The sequence below is a fragment of the Canariomyces notabilis genome (genome assembly GCF_033297395.1).
Source record: "Canariomyces notabilis strain CBS 508.74 unplaced genomic scaffold N656scaffold_36, whole genome shotgun sequence".
NCBI classification, from domain to species: Eukaryota; Fungi; Ascomycota; class Sordariomycetes; order Sordariales; family Chaetomiaceae; genus Canariomyces; species Canariomyces notabilis.
In genome coordinates this window covers 156,748-175,871 of record NW_027041858.1, presented here as the reverse complement: position 1 = coordinate 175,871, position 19,124 = coordinate 156,748, and the positions used below count along the sequence as shown (strand labels likewise).

Sequence of the window (19,124 nt, the reverse complement as noted above, 5' to 3'; positions counted from 1 at the left end):
TACACTACAGAACACAGGCACCGCAAGTGCTGCATTTTCTGGGGGGCTCAACTTTTGGTTCACCAGCCCGGCGGCGAGTCCGTCCTTGGCGTTGTGGTCTTGTGGAAATAAGGTAGGCTACCCCTGGCGGAAAGGTTGCCGTCCCTGTCAGCTGAAAAGCAGGAGCGGAAGCTTGACCAGAGCACTTTGTCTCAAGTAGCAGTCGAGCCAATGGTGCTGAGAGACAGTGAGAGGAGACTCGCTCAAGTGGGTTGTCTCTGCTCGCTTGCTAGAATTCAACTGACACGAGGGTCCAGTAGCGGCGACGACCCTTATTTAGCAGCATCGCATCGGCCATCCAGTTACGAGATTTGCCTCCGTATCCGTACTTCGCAGACTGCGAGAAAGCATTGATTTGACGAGGTGTTGAACAATGAATGGTTCATTCGCATTTGTCCATACTGACACCATAGACTTCATACACAAGTCGTACTTAACGTACCAAAGTTGCAGGTATTGACGTTGATATCTTCATTGTCTTCTAGGCTCTGAATTTCAGGTTGATGGCCAGCCCGTGGGAAAATCTGCAGGTGCTTGTGTTCGCGATGCTTGCCCGGCTTAGCCTTCCTGCTTCACCACTAGCTGAGCGCTCATTGGTTCCTTGATGCTGCATCAGAACACGGAGGACAGGGATTTTAGCGATGGCCCTTAAAATGTGGGGCAACCCGAACTGGCCTCTTTGCCTGCAGTGGTTTGCCAAGCATCAATTTCGAACCACGATCTCTTGAAAGGGGGAAAACTGAGGATTCGAGATTGGGCAAATCAGTACCTGAGGTCCAGCTGTATCACGTATGTGCATACATACATACATACAATACAACCCTTGTTTGTTTGTTAGCGCGATACTCCCACCACTTCACCTTCCCTTCCACAGCAAAGTTCTGAAGCCAATGCATCCAACCAAATTCGCTAGATTTGACCCACATCTCCTCGATCTTGAGGTCCCTCCCCCAAGACAAGCTCGGATAGGTCTATCGATGAGCAACAGAGCACTTCAAACTTGCTCGAACTTCATTGCAATTCAAAACTGAGCTCTATAGACATAGAAGCCCTAGATCAAGAAGGCTATAAGTGTAATTGATGCATTTTTTGTCTGTGTATGCGTTTTGCCCCACTTGAGATACCGAGCTAACGAACAAACAAGGGGGGTATTGTACACCTAATAAGATGCAAACCACCTACCGGTAGTTATGTACTCCATGAACATCTCTCGGCAGGCCTTCAAATCGGATGGATGCAGAAGCAGTGCGCACCGAGGCAACGGAGGGAAGAATGTTCCCAAGGATCGAGTATACAATGATCAGGTAGGTGCAACTGGCCACGACATTGAGGATTTCATGCTGCAACTGATTTACAAAAGAGAAGCCGGTCAGGGCAGTTGGGCCTCAAGCATCGCTGGCTCTTGAAGGACTCACGGTAGGGATATGTGCCGTGAACAGCGAGACGTCGAGCGGTATCCGTTCGCCCATCCAAATGGCGCGCGTGGTATGGTTCGCAAGGTCTCGCTCAGCCTCCGACATGTTCTCCTCCGTCGTGTTGGGGTGGATAAGGACAGAGAGGGGCCCGCGCCAGATGGCAAGCCAGGGAACGAAGGCGCCGAACTGGGCCGGCGTAAAGAGGTTCACTTCGAACATGGCGACCGGATGAGGGCCAATTGGCCGGTCCCAGAGCGTGTAGATACGCAGTTCCGGGAACTCCCTCCGGATGCGTTCCCACAGCTCCCGGGCATATTTTGCCTGGTTCGGATTGTTCTGGAAATAGTAGACGTGAACGTCGCTTTTTCCATCCCGTCAGCCTTGAGGACTTCGCTCATCCCATCAAGCTGAAACCGCTCACAATGCACCCCTTCGACCATTGTCCAGGGGTTCAATGAACTTGTTGTAAGCACTGCTGAGGATCCCCGTCTGCGGGTTGCGGTAGCTTTTCCCGTCTTCGGCTCGCTCGGTGGGTAGCGGCGGGGCTGTCTCATAGCCGGCGAGCGGCGAGGGGTAGTCAAAGGTCGCAGAATTCGTCATTGCAATTCGGATGTTGGGCTCCAAGTCCTCACAAGAGATAATCTACGGTACTGCCTGCTGATGATTCTCTTTGAACAGGTTTACGCTAAGAGAGGACGAAAAGAATGCTGGCCGGTTCTCCTGCGTCTTATGAGTCTTGTAAGCATGATCTAGGTTGTCTCCGCAGCTTCCGGAGAGGATGGGCAAAAACCCCGCTCCGGCACTGCGCGACAGCGGCGGAAAAACGTTTGCAACCCAGTCACGAAGGATGGCGTCATGAGATTGCAGAGTTCAATCTGGCGATGCATTATCAATATCTCAGCGGCTCCATTGTCTGCGAACTGTTTTGATCCAACGCATCGCTGTTCCCTTCCCTCCCATCCGTCTTTCTTCTTGGAATTCCGGCAAGATCACCGGCAGCCGGCTCCGATCGGCCGAGATGCGGAGACGGGCGCGCGGCGCCCCTAATTCTGGCCGAATCACAATGGACCTCTGGCTTACAGATCAACCAGGAACGAACCATCGTCCCGTCTGTCCTTCAGGAGCCCGTACCGAGGACTCTGGACTGAGAAATTGAGCACGCTGGTCGCAATCGCTTGGTATGCCTCGATTAGCCGCCGCAACTGGTCAGCAACGCCAGCTCCATGTTCCTTGGCGACGAGAGCCTGAAGGGAAGATGCATGGCTATCGAATTCTCGTGCGCAGTCGTAAATGTCTTGTACGACCTGCTGCACAGCGCGCTCCAGGTCGAGGTCAGATTCCCACATGATGATGGGTATCAGGTTTGTAGACGCTCCGTCTTTCTGAGGAATCATGGATAATGTTAGCGCAAGAGAAGAGTGCTATAAACGGCGCGGCCAGCTCACCAATTCCTTCTTGAGCGAAAACAGCTCGTTTATACTGCGATGGGGGCTTGGGTTAGTGGATGTAGAGTTGTGACCTGCTCTGGGTAATGAACATCAGGAATCTCACAGGATGAGGAGCTTGTTGACCTTGAGTCCCATTACTTTCAGGGCTTCCGAATCCAGGACATCGCTCGGGAGCGATATACCGTTCAGTATCCTGCCTTGTATTAGCACCAACCTCCCCCTTCAAACCCGTGCCAGCAGGTAACCACCAACCTGCACAGACACAACATCGCGTCCACAGACGACGTCCTCAACCGCCACGAGTAGAACTCATCCACAGTCGGCATCCTCCCCAACTTCATCCCCCTGTACTCGGCCAAGCAGCCCTCCATGTAGTCTTTCAAGTGCCGAAACAGCTCCCTTTTATCAGCCTCTCCTCGGCAGAACTCGGCGGCAACCCGCCCTGCGACTTCGGCAAAGCTCTCGCACACCTTGGTGGGTGCCTTGGGCTCAGGTTCGCCAACTTGCAGACCGATGTGGTACTGCACAAACGCGACAGACTCGCGGCAGTACTCGTCCGGGGCTACAACAAGCACTTCACCAGGTGCCACCACCCCGGCAGCAGCACTACTGGTAGTGGTAGTGGTAGTAGCAGCGGCACTGTCAATGGCATCGTCCCACAGAAACAACCAGACGCAGTAGAACCCGGCCGTCTCGAGGACGTGATACGTCGCGTCGGGGAATAACCTGTCAAGTACCGACCGCAAAGAATCAGATGGATGTAAGCAAGGGGTTACATTTTACCATTACACAGGACTTGTGGATATGTTTAAGGATTCATACCCCGATGCAAACAGGCCCAGATCCGCGGCTTTCACCTTGGCTAGGGCCTTGTCGTCATCGATTAGTCCCTCCAGGCGGGCATCCACAGCTTGTTTGACTTTTCCATGTAGCGGATTGACGCCCTGCTTCCATGTTGCGAAGGCTGGGCGAAGGTCGGGGATAAGTAGTTGGCAACCACGCAGGCGGTCGAGTAAACGGGGAATAGTACTCCCTGGGTCAGTTTCAGAGTCCATCTGTGGCTGGTGTAAGCTGGGTTTGCCAAGGAGTACGGTCAAGCTGGTGAGGGAGAGATAAGTAGCAGTGGCCTTACTGCCTGCGCATAGCAACTTACGGAGGCAGTTTGAATGGTTTGATGGAACTCCACACCGCCAGCACATGTAAATAGGCAGTCAAAAGCAGACACGAGAAATTCAGCCACGCCCACAACACGGTCACATCACGATGCAGAAACCAGGAACATAAAACCAATGCACTGTTGATTGCTATACCATCTCCCGACCGTCTATCTCCGCATCCGTCTACTCTATAGAGGAGCAAAACGTCCATACGCCAAGCACCCAAACAAATGCCCATGCCAAAGCCAAAGCAAATGACCATGCCAATGCCTGTTGCCAATGGGGATGGAAAGGTGGAGTGGATTCCGAGTCGGATGGTGATGGTGGTGTACTGAGGAACAGAAAAACAAAAAGCCAACGACTGATAATTTCAAGCCCTTTCCCCACCGTTTCCAGCAAACGCCCAAGAGTATGCGGTCTTGTACTCGACCACACGATATTAACAGCTCTCTTCCACACGCCGTCTGCCATTACAGTAATGCCAAGTGGATTGCTTCCTTCAAGTATTTGTCGAAGGAAGGAAAGCAAAATCCAGAGCTCACAAGAGGGTCGAGCCGAGGACGAAGCGAGATGAGTAAGGCTCGTAGAGAGAACAAAAGCAAGGTCGAGGCGACGCGAAGGGTCAGGGTAACAATACATCGTACAAGCTTTACGAAGGTGCGGAGGGAAATAGCAGGACGAATGATGCCTTCATAGGAATAAAAGGAAGGCGAGTGCAAATGCTCCCTCTTTGAGGGAATCGAGCACGGCGAAAGTGGCGAGGTTAAGCAAGGCCATCGTTAGGGGCAGCATCGTGCTGGCCATTGTTCTCCTTGGTCGCGCCGGTATCCGCGCCAGAGTCGTCAGTAGCCGAGGTCTCGACGGTCTCGCCAGTGGCGGCATCGACAAAATTGGCGCCATCAATGACAACCTCGTGGTTTCCAATGCGGCGCATGAGCTCGAAAAAGCGCGAGTTTTTGAACTTGAACGACTCGTTATCAGAGACCGAATTGACAATGCTGACGGCCGCACGGGCGAGATCCTCGTCGACTCGACGCTTCGCGTTCTCCTGCTCTTGAGCGAGCTCCTCGAGGTCTTCGTCGATGGCCTTCATCTCCTGAGCGGTCGGGGGCTTGGCACCGACAGGGCCGTGCTTGAACATCCACTTGTCCTGCTCCTCGATGAACTCCTGGTTAGCCGACTTCTGCTTCTCGGCCCACTCGGCCAACTCGCTCTGGAAAATGGCATCGTCGTATTCGCCGAAGGCGCGATTGAAAGCCTCGACGTCCATGGCACTCTCCATCGGGAGGTTGTCCTGAGGCTGCTGCTGAGCAACGGCGCTCATGGCAGGGTTTCCGAAACCGTAGGCAAGAGAGGGCTGAGCGCCGCCATAAATGGGCATGGCGAATGGAGCTCCATTGGGGCGCTGCAGATGGTTTCCCGGAGTCATGACAGGGTGGGCCAGACGAGGGTTGACAGTGGTCGGGCCGGCTGCATCAGCAAGATGCATGTTGCCAAACTCATTCACCCAGTCCTGGTGAGAAGTGCCGCCAGTAGCGGGAGAAGCCAGACGAGCAGCAGGAACGACGGGACCAATGCTGCCCATAGGGCCGGGGGCATGGACGGCCGGATGACCGTGGGCAGGACCAGCAAGGCCATGGGGAATCATCGGACCCATTGCGTTCAGGTCAGGCTGAGGACCAAAGCCGGGGTCAATGACGGTACCCTGCTGGAAGTCTGCAAAGGCCATCTCGGCGGCGCCGTGCGAGAAGGTAGCCTGGGATCGGAAGGTCTTGTCATGCGATAGTTAGCGATCGCTTCGGGTCGCAGAGAAGTGTCGCGATTACTTACATTTCCGGCGCCAGCCTGACGCGCGCCAACAAGGCGATCCTGATGAAGAGAACGGTCGCGATCGGCATGCGCAAGGAGGTCCTTAGCCCCGTTGGACGGGCCGCAAATGTTGTCCGACATCTTGACAACTGATTCAGGCGGTCAAATGTCACGATTGGGTTCTCGGCTTTTTGCTCAAGAAAAGAATATATCGAGGATCCGTTCCTATAGGCGAAGGGGGGATAACCTAACGATGAGAGAGATGCCGAGGTCCTCCGGCCAGAGTCAGGATTGAACCGAGCTGGCGGAGAGAGTTGCAGTCGCGTGGAAGAGAAAAGAGAGAAGGAAGCAGGAAAAAACTAGAAGCATTATTTATAATGGTAATACTCTGGGGCAGCCATTTCGTTACGCGGGCCCGCATAATCAAGTGTGTAGTGTGGCCGCCAGATCGGCCATGCGGTTCGCGATAGTCGGTGTTGAGGTTGTCCAGGAGTTGACTTGGTGTTGCTGCAGGTCGATGGCGAGCTTGTGACCGAGGGGCAAATGCATGTGGGGAACTAGGTGTGGGACGCACTATGTGGAGCACGGTGTGGAGCACCACATCTCACCTCGGTGAGCAGGGGTTCACCGACCTCACCTCGAATTTCTTGCCAGCTTGACACAACAGGGGCTACAGCGCACCAGCGTCAACACCATCGCGGCGCAACTGTTTTTGATCGTTTCCTACACACTTTTCGGGGTTATTCACGCACCTTCCCTGAATAAAGAGAATAGACCGCGACCAACAATGGTACGCGCTCCTTCCTCAAACCATTGTTCGAAACAGGGTCCTTTCTACCCCACGTCTTCGCGCGAACCTCATGCTAATCAAGCTCCCTCCAGTCAGCAGGAGCCCAGGTCATCGCCAACTCTGGCCATGATGACATGATTGTACGTTGTCCTATCATCTACATCACCACACTACCAAGCTGGGTAGATCGTACAAGACAACTCTCTCTTCCATGTTCGATCAAGAGCGCCCTGACACCAAGCAGCACGATGCAGTCCTCGACTACTACGGCCGGAGGTTAGCGACGTGTTCCTCAGATCGCACCATCAAAATCTTTGAGATTGAAGGCGAGACGCAGCGGCTCACAGAGACACTCAAGGGGTATGCGGGCGTCATCCACTCAAGAGGCTATCAGCGGGTTCCAATTCTTATCATCGAAACAGGCACGATGGCGCGGTATGGTGCGTCTCATGGGCGCACCCAAAATACGGCAACATCCTGGCGAGCGCGGGCTACGACGGGAAGGTGCTGATTTGGCGCGAGATGAACGGGGCGTGGCAGCGCATCTTTGACTTTGCGCTGCACAAGGCCAGCGTCAACGTCGTCTCGTGGTCGCCGCACGAGGCAGGTTGCCTGCTCGCCTGCGCCTCGTCCGACGGCAACGTCAGCGTGCTCGAGTTCAAGGACAACAGCTGGGAGCACAGCATCTTCCACGCACACGGCCTCGGCGTCAACTCGGTGTCCTGGGCGCCCGCAACCAACCCAGGCAGCATCGTCAGCAGCAAGCCCAACCCCAAGGCCACGGGCAACCGGCGGTTCGTCACGGGCGGGTCCGACAACACGCTCAAGATCTGGGTATACGACCCGGCCACCAACGGGTACAAGATGGAGCGCGAGCCGCTGACGGGCCATACCGACTGGGTGCGCGACGTGGCGTGGAGCCCGACGGTGCTGCAAAAGAGCTACATAGCGAGCGCTTCCCAGGATCGGACGGTGCGTATCTGGACCAGCGATCCTGCTAACCCGGGTAACTGGAACTGCAAGGTACTCAACTTTGACGCGGCCGTCTGGCGCGTGAGCTGGTCGCTGAGCGGGAACGTCCTGGCGGCGAGCAGTGCCGACAACAAGGTGACGCTGTGGAAGGAGAACCTCCGGGGCGAGTGGGAATGTGTCAAGGTTATCGAGGAGTAATCATGTCATGGGGCGCGGGAAGGACAACTGGGGCGTTAACGGATGTTTACCTGCTGGACGGTCTATTAGAATTTGATGCCGACTTTTGATGTTCCTCTTCATGGTGATTTTAAAATGGAACTTGGATTCTTCTATCTTGGCCATCGTCATCTTTGCGGAGCGCTGGGCTAACTATTCTTTCAGGCATTTCACAAACCTTTCCCTTGGGTCCCCTGGGAATTGAGCACCTCCATCTGTAAATCCCACCATGGACGAGCATCACCAGCTCTGTACTACTGATATCAAGATACTTAGATCATGGCCACAAACACACAACCAACAGCCACCATGATGGTCGTCAACCAACCCATCATCCCTCCATCCGTGCCGAAGCCACTCCGCGACCCAAGGCCGGCGGCAGCACTAGACGTGGGCCCTCTCCCGCCATTAGCGTCAGTACTCAGCGAGGCGCTCCAGGTACTGGTCGGGTCAGGAGCCGGACTAGTTTGGCGCAGGACCCAGATCTCGCCGGTCGCGTCGCTCGAGACGAACAGCCGCTCCTCCGTGGCAGGATCAAACGCTAAGCCAGCAGGGCGCAAGCAACCCCTTGGACAAACCGACAGATCTGGGTTATAGAGCACATCCACCGCGGCGGTGATGCTGTCCGGCGGCTCGGTCGGCTGACCTGTGGACTCCGAGAAGAATACAGACGAAACCCTGTATCCAGCGGGTTGATCCCTGTTCCAGCTGCCGTGAAAGGAGATGAAGGCCCGCGAGCCAGAAGAGGGCAGGAACTTGATGTCAAGCGGGGCCATGTGTGCCCGGAAAGTCAAGCGCGGCGGGGTGTAATCCCTGGCGCAAGTCTCATCGGTTATGGCCTCGTTGACGCTGTCGTCAATGACGAACTGGGAGCCCACAGTTAGGTTTCCGCGCTCTGGAATGTCGGATGTGTTCCACAGAGCGAAGCAGTTGGGGTACCCATAGTTGCCGCCGAAGCTGGAGCTGTCGTTGAGATAGCCGTGGAAGTTGAGCTCTTCGCCGGGGTTGTCTTCGTGTATGTCCTGCCCGCGCCGGTGTATCTCGTCGGCACTGTTCTCGACGCTAAAGATTCCACCAGTGACTGGATGCTCGGCGACGCCGACTGAGTTGCGCAGACCCCAGCCAATGAGGAGGCCGTCGCTGGCATAGTTGTATGGCTGGGGGTCGTCGGTCATGTTGGTGAGGTTGAAGGCACGAATCTGGGATAGACCAGAGCTTCGATCAGCGGCCAGCGGGTCAATGTTCTCGGCGCTGCCTTGGGAGATAAGGAGTAGGCCGGGCACTTTCCGGGACAAGAGCAACGTCCTTGTAGGGTGGCCACCAGGGTTCATGTTATGGACAAGCGTCCGCCGGTTCTCTACGGTAGTCCTGTCCGGGTCATAGGGCCAGCTGTAGACGCTCTCAGATGTCGAAGCATATAGAGTTCTGCCATCGTCTGAAAGTTCGATGGCATGGTTTAGCTGATGCTCTTTGTCAGTCGTGTGCTGTGCTCGGACAGTCACTATAGACTTACACCTAAATCGCTAACGATGGTTTCCTTACTCGCCACGGATAGACAAGTGCCCCCGCTGTCATTGAAGGTCAAACGCGTAATGCCAACGCGGCTTTCGACAACCAGGAGGGCGCCCTTGCTGTCAAATACCATGCCACGCGGGTTCGACAGCCCCGTGGCAATCAATTGGGCGCTCCAACCCTCGGCGGCAACCGGGGGCGAATAGGACGGGGTCAAGATGCTTGCGCATGCCGTTGACGATGAGGTAGCCGTCGGCTGGCTTGTTGTGTTCTGTGCCGCGGCAATGCCGGAGTAGCCAGACAGCAACAGCGCTGCTGTCGCAGCTTGCTTGGCGAGGTGTCTCATGTTGTTAGACAAAGCCATGCTAGTGGGGGGTTCCTACCGGGAATGAGAATCAGGGCAGTATTCCTCACTTTATGGATGAGAAAAGAACAGAAGAAGAAAACCGGTAAGGAGTTCTGGACTTTTATCGAAGCATCCTAGCAAGTCGTTGTTGCCATGACTCCATGAGCTTCCAGGTTCTCATTCTCTTGGCGTTCAATGCAGGAGGCACCCTGAAGCATCGGGAAGGAACCAACAGGATACATACACCTAGGCAGGTGGGCAGCTAGAGTAATGCTTACTACTAAACCTAATGGAATCCATTCCTACCTCGGGATGTTACATCCTGTGAATACCCTTGTTGTTGTCCCAACTGACACTTGGTATGTGGGCATTCTGTTCCTCTCCCTACTAGGCTCTTCGTGGTTGACACTACCCTATTCATACGATCAGCTAGAACCGCGGTTTCTAGGATTCTGGCGAATTTGGCTCACTCTGCGAAGAACCTTCGGGACTGTGGGGCTGATATGGCGATGATGATGGAGGGTGGTTGCCTGGGAGGACTTATTTACCCCATTACACAAGTGCCAATGCTAGTTTCCTTCTGTCTGTAGATCTACTGACGACTCAATATCAGCGACTTGAGATAGCGCGTCTCTGATTGCGCTCTGCACGCGCTCCGGAACGGGCAAGTATGGCCTTCTTGGTCTCATCTTCTCCTCGGCCTCTTCGATGCCAGCCTTGGGCGCTGTGATAACGGCTGCAGCGTACTTTGTTGCCGCAATCCCTCCACTCTTCAAGGCCTGTTCCGCCAGTGCAGCTTTCCTGTGCAGCTCCAGCGCTTCCTGCGTCTTTCCGGCCTTGTAGAAATTGTAGATCCCCACGATGATCTTGGGAACCACATTCGCAAACGCCGCGATGCACCCAGCGCTCCCAACCGCTAGCCCCCCGATCAAGAAATCGCTCTGCCCCCCAAACACAGCAAACCTTTCGGGCGGAAACTCGGCTGCCAGCCGCGTAATCTTGGCCACGCTTCCACATGTAAGTTTGACGCCGACGACATTGTTATGCCGCCTCACCAGGGTCGCGATGGCTTCACTGTCCCCTTGTCAGCATCCCCTCTCCATCATCCACCCACCCGGCGGCGGTAGTAGTAACTGCAGCCGCAATCAAACCCATACCTATCCAAGTCAACACCGTTACAGACCCCAGGGAAATTGTACACCACAACTCCCACCTCCCTCCCGGCTTTCTCAGACTCAGCAGCAGCAGCCCGAGAGACGTCACGGTAGAAGCCCTCCACCACCTGCCTCGCCTGCACCGGATCCGCAACCTTGAAATACCCCGGGGGCAGGACGAGCACGTAGTCGGCGCCGGCATCCACCGCGTCGGCAATGAACTCCTCCACCTGCCGCGTCGAGTGGCCACCTACGCCGGCCATGATGGGGTAGTCCGGGCCGAGGACTCTGCGGGCCAGGACGAGCAGTTCTCGCCGCTCTTCCCGCGTCAGCAGGAACGTCTCGGCGTTGGTGCCGAGCACGACAAGCCCTGCGAGGCCGGTACGCTTCCCCAGGTACGAAAACCACAACGCCTGGGCTTCCAGGTCGAGCTTATCCGTGCCCGGTTCATAGAGGGTCACGGCGGGGCACCAGACTCCCGAAGGCGGGACACGCGGGACGGGCATGGTGATTTATCCTCTTGGAATAGAACGGAGGGAAAACGGAGAGGGGTGATTCCGAATGCTTGAAGAGCAGGATGAAAGCGAGGATAGAATTAGCACCTAGAGTTCTTCGATGATTTGAGTGTCTGAATGCCAGTATGGGTCAGGGTGTACAGAACACACCTAAGGGGGCCCCGCCCTGCCGATGGTGGGGCTCTCACCGAGCCCCGGGCCAACTTCACCCGAACCCGATCGATTCCAGGGGCGATTTGGTTCCGGCGAAGCGCCTCCAACCTGAAGACTGCTAGCCCGTACTTGTAGTGTTAGGTACCGTACCAAAAACAGATCCCGGAATGATGACCGCCTGTTGCTTGCTCCTATCTCCAAAGTGAAGGTATTACGAACAGATTTTGTCTCAGTGCCCAAGCAAACCCCATGCCTTGCAGCCAAGAGAAAAGAAAAAGAAGAGGAAGGGGCCTGCGGAAGACTATGAAGCAAGAATAGTGACACAAAAGAAACAGACACACAAGGAATAAATGAGAGCAGACCAGTAGTCGTCACCCCTCCGTCCCAGCGACACTGTCTAGCTGTATACGCTCTACACCGTGAAACCGCCTCCGGAATCCAACACTGCGGCTCTCGAAAAGGAAAAAGTACAAAAAGCGTAAAAAAAAGCCCTGGCCACTAACGCAGCCCTATCACGCTCATCTCGAGCGTCCACACCCTGCGGATCCAGACCTTGAGCTTCTTGCCCTCGAGCCCCTCGACATTTTCCAGCTCGACGCCTTCCCACCAGCAGCGGCGCGCCGGCTTCCGCCAGAAGAGCAGTAGCTTCTGCGCCATGCCGACTGCGTTGCTGCCCATGTCGTTGCCGCGAATGTCGGACCGGAGCCTCGCCAGCGCCAGGCTGCAGATGACAGCCTTGTTGGGCTCGCCCGCCCGGTGACCCCACGTGTCGTCGTGATTGAAGCCGCTTTATGCCTGCGTCAGTACACTCACTTACCGGCACGCCAATTGTGTAAAAAGAAAATGGGGTAGAAGCTCACCCGGCCGTCAGCATCTCGATAAGATGTGCCTCGGTAGTCCCCGGCTCGTCGCTCTTCTTCAGGCCACTGAAAATGCCGTTTTGCTTGAGCAGCGCCTTGGCCGCCGCCCGCTTGACCTCGATCATCTCGGGCTGATCAATGTCATACTTGGGAGGGATGGCGTAAAAGTCCAGGTCCTCGCGCAGCACGATGATGCCCGCCCGCCTACTGCTTTCGTCTCTCGCGCCGGGTTCTAGCGGGACCACATCACCATCCTGACTAGCGGTAGCGCTCGGCTCGGATGGGATGCTTTGTGCCACATTCCGAAAAAAGTCCAGCATGTACTGCAAGGATGCCGGGTCGTACTACGGACGAGTGCAACTGTCAGTCATCTACATGCCAAGATAACGGAGGATATCTCGGACGTAGCGGGCCATTGTTGCAGGAGATTGTTACGTGGACCCCTGCTCAAGTTCCGTTCGAGCAGCGAGTTTTCGGTCAAAGAGAAAATCAAGGCAGTCTTAGCCTGATAGCGGCTATGAAAGTAAACTCACGTCAACTTGGACAGCATCCCCCTCAGCGAAGCCACCCATGTGCCCTTCCGGGAAGAGACCGTTGGGGAAAAGCGAGAGCAGGACGAATTCGGGTAGTGTTAAAAGCTCATCTCTGGACAGAGTAAAGCGGGTGCCCCTGCTCCAGTTGTCAGCGTGCAAGCTCTCTCGGCGGCGCCTCCCTGTCAAGCCAGCGCTTACCGCAAATCCATTGTAATCGTCTCATCGCCAGGGACATCTGAACCCAACTGTTAGTCCGACAAGCTTGAAGTAATCTCTCTCCGCTGCGGCTGCATACCTCCGAGTGGATTGAGGGACGGCCCGCCCTGCTGAACCTGGGTAATGATGCTCGAGGCACCACCTGCGGCCGCCATGAGGTAGGTGAAGGACTGAAGCGGACTCGATCCCTCTGAATATGCCGGCGGCGGCTCTGCTTCTTCGTCCTTGGCGCTCCGCGAGGGCTCACCGGCGTGACCCTTGGTATCGTGGGGGAGTGCGCGCTTGGTCTCGTCTTGTAACCGTAAGGCTGCGGAGGCGCTGCTTGACGACTCTGGCGCTACCTGGTTGGCGGGCGCATACGCTGGCGCTGCAGCAGTGGTTGGGTCGGCTTCGTCGGCGTCTGCAACTGAAGGCTTGTATGGCTCGCACGGCTCGAGGATGGATGACGCGGCTCCTTGTTGGCCCGCGGCAGCAAAGAGCGACGAAAACGAAGGTGGTGGCCGGAAGGCTGAACTGGCCGAAGCCTCTGAGGCGGGATACTGCGGCGGCGGGGAACGTTGGCGGGAGGGCGAACCGGGCGAGTCGGAGGGGTTGAGGAGCAGCTCGGCGTCAACCTCGGCGGTGAAGCACACAAGATTCGTCTCGGCCACGGTGTCTGGGAGCTCTGCGATTCCTGCTTCCTCCTCGATACTACGCCGTTTGCAGGGGAATGGCCCGAAGGACGACCTGCTGGATTCCCGGGAGTCGGACAACGTGGCGGCGAGGAGTGGCGGCTGTGCGACTAGGCTGCTTTTTACATCAACGGTTCTGGCAACCGGTTTCGGCCTCAATCAGTCAGCGAACCTGTTGTTGGGTCGCCGCAGCGCTCGTGGGTTTGCCTGGCTCGAAGTCGTGGCACAATGAACGCGTCGCGGTTCAATGATTGAGAGGCGCTTCGTTGGGTGCAGCTAGCATTCGAGGTTACTCAAAGTGCGAATATGGTAAGGTACCTTAGGTTTGTTGGAATTTAGGAGCGCAAGGTTGCCCGAATGCCTGCACCCAATTCAAAGCATCAAATGGTGGTGAAGACGACAAAGTCTAAGCCCGGATGGTGGAAGAGAATTCAGATGAAAAGCATCATAAAGGAAGTTGGATGATTCAGGTATGTAGTTATTTGTATATGCACACATTCCCGGTTGGTTCAAGGTTAGGTTTGTCGGGGGTTCCCAGGTGAGGTTGATCCCTAGCGGAAATGGCTGGCACAGCAGATGGCCAGGCCCCTGAGCGCCGCTAACAAATCCCTCGTTTTAAGGGAAATCACTGCAATTGCTGTGGGAAGTGTGGATGTTGGCCACCAGTCCCACACGAATCTGGATGGCTCGAAGCTAGCCGCCCGGAGCACTAACGAATCACAAATCACAAGTCGCTGAGAGCCAAGCAGAAGAGAAGTGACATCAAGGGACCAAACATGCGCAACGAGCTTAAGGTAAGTAACGAACTTCGGTAGCTACGGTTTACCATGACAGGAATGATTATCAGGAGGGGCTTATAGCACATCATGTATAAGTGCATAATGTACTTGTACAAGCTTCTTCCTCTCCTGCTGGCATTCAATTGTTTTTCTACGGCAATGTGGTGTCGCTGAAGCTCAAGGATCGCGAATGTCTGGACGAGGTACTGGCGTAATCGAAGTTACCTCCTAGCCCTCCGTTCATTCCTAAGACTCATGTACAGTTTAGGTATTGCAATGGTTATATTGAGGTGCAGGACTCGCCCATTGTACTCGTCTGTTCCGTATGACTTGTAAAGAGCATCGTGATGAGATACTTTATCTTAGTTCTCGTCATCACTGTCACCAAAGATGGCCTTGAACACCTCCTCGCCTGCCCTTTGGCCCTCTAAAGCGTCGTTCCTGCTTGAATCAACGGCATTCTTTTCAGGGGTCAGAGCTCGTTCCATGAGCTCGCTCTTGCTGCCAGACTGGACCCCTCCATGAATGGCGTGAGAGGAGGTGGAGGCGGAGCCAGATTCTAGTGCCAGGAGCTGTTGACGTGTAGGGCCATAGCCTTGTTGAGTGCCGAACCCGGAAGCAGCATCATGGGTTGTATTGCCCGAACCCGGACCGCGTAGGTCGTCTGGCTGAACATGTTCAGGCGGCTTCACATTGAATCTCTTGCAAAGCAGACGTGTAGGATAAAAGTCAGTAACGGACCTCGTCATGGGCCCAAACATACCAAGTCTGGCGGCTTCTTCCGCTGGATCCTGAGGTTTGGGTGGAAGCTCTGGGACAAGATCCTTTTCACCATTCTCAGACTTTTTCGCTGTCGATGAGGTTGTGAATCGACTGGCCATGAATCCTGTCATGGGCTTGAAAATCCGTGCACAATTGAAAAACTCATGCATCTCCCTCAGCCATTCCTCATTATTCAGGTGCCGCGGCTTTTCCCCTGGAGTAGGCTTAAATCCTGCCTGGTATTCGAGAAAAGCAATGTATCTCGACCGTTTAGCGTCGTCATCTGCGTAAGGGGCGCCGCCACCGGCACCCCTGGAAATCGCAGAAATAGCCGTCTCCTTATCTAGCTGCGGCACGCGGCTAAGAAGCTCTTGCAACCGCTCGGCTTCGCTCAGAGCATATCCTGCCGGGACCTCGCCGCGCGCAGGTGGAAGGTCGGTTCTGCCTGTTAGAGCAGCCAGACGCTCCCGTGAATCGGCCGACAAAAAATCGAACACCGACTTTCCGGGTAGCTGTTTCTCGCCAAGTATGGCTGCGCGGGACTTTGGGTCCAGCGTTGATGCTTTGGCAGCATCTGCGGTTGAAATGTAGGCAGCTGAGCCTGCCTCCGGTTTGGCTTGTTTCGATGGCACCCACCCCGGCGGAACAATGGGAGGTGGGTGTTTTCCTTCGGCATTGATGGCGGATATCAGAATATCGGGTTCCCTGCCAAAGACAAATCCATCCAGGGGAAGCCGTCCATCGTGGCATTTCCGTATGCCAAGCGCAACCTTTCCCAACGCTGCTTTCTTGGATGGGGCTATGAAGGTGGGTTTAGTCTTCACCGTCGGATTTGTTGATGTGATGGCCTTCTTCTTCTTTCTCTCCCCTCCTATTACCCGGTTATACGAAATGCGCGGGCCAATCTCGTACGGATCTTCCTCGTCAGAACCGGTTTCGTTCAGTACACCAGTGCCAAATCCCCCTTGAGCTTTCCCCTTTGACTTCTTCTTACTTGGCGCTAATGAGAATCTCGGACGCCCACGGTAACCTATGCCTTGGTCATCATCTTCCTCAGAATCATCAGCACCACTTCCCCTCGCTGAGAGGCCAATCGGCGTCAACCTAGGTGCTTCCCCGTAGCCCAAACCCTTGTGATCGGTTTTGCGGACAAAACTAATCATGGGTGCATTCTCTGGAGCAAAGAGATATGTGTCGCCTGTCTCGTTCGCGTCGCCGCTCAGGTCAAGGCGGGCTTTTCTGCGGATCTTTGGGCCGATTCCTTGGCCTTCCTTCCAGCCCATCCTCTTGAGCAGTTTGACGCCCATAGTCTCCCCTTGAACCCGAAACAGGCCCATGAGGTCGCTCGCCCTTGATACATCATCTGCGGTCGAACCAGAACCGGCAAAAGCCGCTTGGGTTTGTATCCTCTTTGATTCCTCGGCTTCGGCCAGATCCTCCTCGTCCATGAAATCCTCTGGGCGTTGCTGGGGAGCGTTGGGGTCATCTTTACGCCGGTTTGTTCGCGAAGAAACGAACGTTGAGGGTGTCCATCCCTCTTTGGAGCCGACCGTGTTGAAGTAGCTGAGATGGTACCACGATCAGCTGGGCCGTCAAGACAACATAACGGGCCTGAACTTACCCAGCGCTCCACCCCCCTGTAAACGCGCCATGGAGCCGCTTCCTTCCTCGATCATCCCTCACCTCCTGCTTCCATAGCGGCACATAAGAGCCATCGTCCCTGACATCGGGATCCAAGGGAGGGAGAGGGGTTCCGAAGAAGACATATGGGGATTGTTTTGCGACAAGATCGGCCTCATAGGTAGCACGCGACCTCTTGGAGGACATGGGAGAAACATGAAGCAGGCAGCTGCAGAGCGTGAGTTGGCTGGTTTCCCTGGCATGAGAAGGTTGATAACGTTTCGTGACAAAGTCGCTAGGTAAATCGGGCGCGAGGAACCTGGCGAGCTTCCCTGGCTCTCTGTAAACCTAGTGGAGCCCTCACCAAGCTTTGATCTCGGAATGGAAGGCGGTAATTAAAGTTTCCCCAGTGAGAGTGGGGAAATTCTGCCAGGTTGAAATGCGGGGTGCGCGGGCTTTTTGGCGGCCTACCCCTGACCAGTATGGAGAGTGACTGGATCAATCATGGGTTCCGGTCGCCTTTTTCATTCCCATCTCTCCTATTCTCAAATTCGGACCAAGAGCAGCTAATGAATGGCAGTTGGCAGCTTAGATTGTAAGGATCTGGATCAGTCTGCTCGACCGTCAAGGGAGTATCCTACCCATCGTACCCGTGTCGGAATCTGTGATTGCTCAACTCACTCTGTCTCAGTCACCGGATGAGGTTTCCTTCCAAGCGTGTAGAACGAGAACCGACGACGTCAACAAGTTCAAGGCCGATGAAACTGCATACCTGAAGGTTAACATCAATGTTACTAGTAGCCTGGTACCTGGAACCCCGCAGCGAACGAGACCAGAAATCACATGGAGTACATAAAAGTACCTGAGTTACAATGTCATTCCGGCTTGTCATACAGTATATCCCCTTTTGCAGTTAAGTCTATTGGATGATGATATCATCTGGAAGGGCTGGCCATACCTGTGATCCACATCTTCAACAAGGGATCTCAGCTACTGTACCTGATCCTTCTCCCTTGATGATACTCGTTGCTCTACCGAGTCTACGTACTACGTAACCTAACCCCCACCGCTGGAAAGCCTTACCTTACGGATGATGGCTGCTATCAAGCACCTCAGCTTATCCGAGGTGCTGTGATATCTCCCATCCGTTTCAGCTCCATGTCTCACCCAAAGGCCATGGGCGGATCTAGGCTGAACAAGGCTTCGACGCTGGATGATGATGGTTATGCTGATTGATTGAGTTGCATATGCTGGTGGGTGCCGGGCATAGATGAGGTGCACGCATAGTCACAGTACAGAGCACGTTTGCCTGCCTTCCCAACTGAGGCCCTGTCCATTGTCCTCCAGGTCTGGGGGCCGTTTGCCCGGCCAGTTGGTAAGCCTACTAATATCGCATGTGTCCAGGTTTTCCTGGCAATCAGGGGCCTTCAAGAAGCAGTCACGACATCAATCACTGAGTGGATGACGAGCGGCGTCCCAGAGCGTCCCAGAAAGCATTCCCCAACCGCTCAAACCCGGATGGCTGGATCAGGTTCGTTTGCTAGCTGAATTACACTCTGCACTCCTCCGCAGGGCGGCCGAAAGGAAAGGAGAAACCTGCAATGTCATTTCTTATCATCTGGGACAATATTCTCCGCCATGAACGACAATACCTATTATGTTATCGTGTACAATACTCGTGGAATCGGATCCTCCATCTCATCGGCTTTGTATCATGCTTTGCCGGATAACTCACATGGATCTCCATACCTAGGCAAGTCAATTGACCAAGGAAAGTTGAGTTGCGTAGAGTCACGACAGAACCCATGTGGACGGGGTTGAGGCAATCTTCGTACCTTACGGTACATCATGATACGGCCAACACGGTGGATACTGTAATTAGGAGTATAGCTTCGTACTAGAGAGCCTGGGTAGGCCTGGGCCCGGCTGAGCAAAACCGTGAAATGCTCACTAAAACCGCGGTATCAGCTGCGCACCCTCAGCGCGACAACGCTCCAATCCTGATTGACATTTGACACTACCTTACTTTAGGTTACCGTTTCAAGGTTACCTACCTACCTTGGGTACTAGGTACTATGGATGCTTAGGCAACACCTCTCTCCATCCATCGTTCTAGGTATTCCATCATCTCCCAACAGCCCGAGCTTCCAGGTTCCA

General features: G+C 54.9%; 8 protein-coding genes across 8 annotated transcripts; 2 read left to right on the top strand and 6 right to left on the bottom strand.

The window, feature by feature from the left end:
• Positions 1 to 1,424: 1,424 nt before the first annotated feature.
• N656DRAFT_719141 (uncharacterized protein) lies at positions 1,425 to 3,957 on the bottom strand (the record flags this gene model as incomplete). The annotated part of the gene is made up of 7 exons (XM_064812342.1): positions 1,425 to 1,815; positions 1,876 to 2,072; positions 2,615 to 2,836; positions 2,900 to 2,933; positions 3,006 to 3,095; positions 3,155 to 3,628; positions 3,725 to 3,957. The coding sequence occupies 7 exons, from the start codon at positions 3,955 to 3,957 to the stop codon at positions 1,425 to 1,427; spliced, it is 1,641 nt and encodes a 546-aa protein (XP_064665546.1).
• A 328-nt stretch (positions 3,958 to 4,285) lies between these two features.
• Positions 4,286 to 4,788, top strand: N656DRAFT_457505 (uncharacterized protein). The gene has a single exon (XM_064809708.1). It carries the CDS (start codon positions 4,471 to 4,473, stop codon positions 4,753 to 4,755), a length of 285 nt encoding a protein of 94 aa, XP_064665545.1. The 5' UTR covers positions 4,286 to 4,470; the 3' UTR covers positions 4,756 to 4,788.
• Positions 4,789 to 4,822: 34 nt separating this feature from the next.
• Positions 4,823 to 6,009, bottom strand: N656DRAFT_718993 (uncharacterized protein; the record flags this gene model as incomplete). The annotated part of the gene is made up of 2 exons (XM_064812326.1): positions 4,823 to 5,830; positions 5,890 to 6,009. The coding sequence occupies 2 exons, from the start codon at positions 6,007 to 6,009 to the stop codon at positions 4,823 to 4,825; spliced, it is 1,128 nt and encodes a 375-aa protein (XP_064665544.1).
• Positions 6,010 to 6,443: 434 nt separating this feature from the next.
• On the top strand, positions 6,444 to 7,828 carry N656DRAFT_792869 (WD40 repeat-like protein; the record flags this gene model as incomplete). Its single annotated transcript, XM_064817121.1, has 4 exons — positions 6,444 to 6,480; positions 6,755 to 6,798; positions 6,903 to 7,018; positions 7,081 to 7,828. 4 exons carry the CDS (start codon positions 6,444 to 6,446, stop codon positions 7,826 to 7,828), a joined length of 945 nt encoding a protein of 314 aa, XP_064665543.1.
• A 106-nt stretch (positions 7,829 to 7,934) lies between these two features.
• On the bottom strand, positions 7,935 to 9,907 carry N656DRAFT_740858 (soluble quino protein glucose dehydrogenase). The gene is made up of 2 exons (XM_064812808.1): positions 9,360 to 9,907; positions 7,935 to 9,306 (listed from the first exon to the last, which is right to left on the bottom strand). Exons 1-2 carry the CDS (start codon positions 9,720 to 9,722, stop codon positions 8,119 to 8,121), a joined length of 1,551 nt encoding a protein of 516 aa, XP_064665542.1. The 5' UTR covers positions 9,723 to 9,907; the 3' UTR covers positions 7,935 to 8,118.
• A 366-nt stretch (positions 9,908 to 10,273) lies between these two features.
• Positions 10,274 to 11,364, bottom strand: N656DRAFT_792867 (aldolase; the record flags this gene model as incomplete). Its single annotated transcript, XM_064817120.1, has 2 exons — positions 10,274 to 10,778; positions 10,862 to 11,364. 2 exons carry the CDS (start codon positions 11,362 to 11,364, stop codon positions 10,274 to 10,276), a joined length of 1,008 nt encoding a protein of 335 aa, XP_064665541.1.
• Positions 11,365 to 12,024: 660 nt separating this feature from the next.
• N656DRAFT_719107 (uncharacterized protein) lies at positions 12,025 to 13,860 on the bottom strand (the record flags this gene model as incomplete). Its single annotated transcript, XM_064812338.1, has 5 exons — positions 12,025 to 12,313; positions 12,387 to 12,730; positions 12,920 to 13,058; positions 13,118 to 13,154; positions 13,215 to 13,860. Coding segments are annotated over 5 exons (1,455 nt in total), but the record flags the coding sequence as incomplete, so codon positions are not given.
• Positions 13,861 to 14,947: 1,087 nt separating this feature from the next.
• Positions 14,948 to 17,174, bottom strand: N656DRAFT_718959 (DUF1604-domain-containing protein; the record flags this gene model as incomplete). Its single annotated transcript, XM_064812321.1, has 2 exons — positions 14,948 to 16,910; positions 16,969 to 17,174. 2 exons carry the CDS (start codon positions 17,172 to 17,174, stop codon positions 14,948 to 14,950), a joined length of 2,169 nt encoding a protein of 722 aa, XP_064665539.1.
• Between the last annotated feature and the right edge of the window lie 1,950 nt (positions 17,175 to 19,124).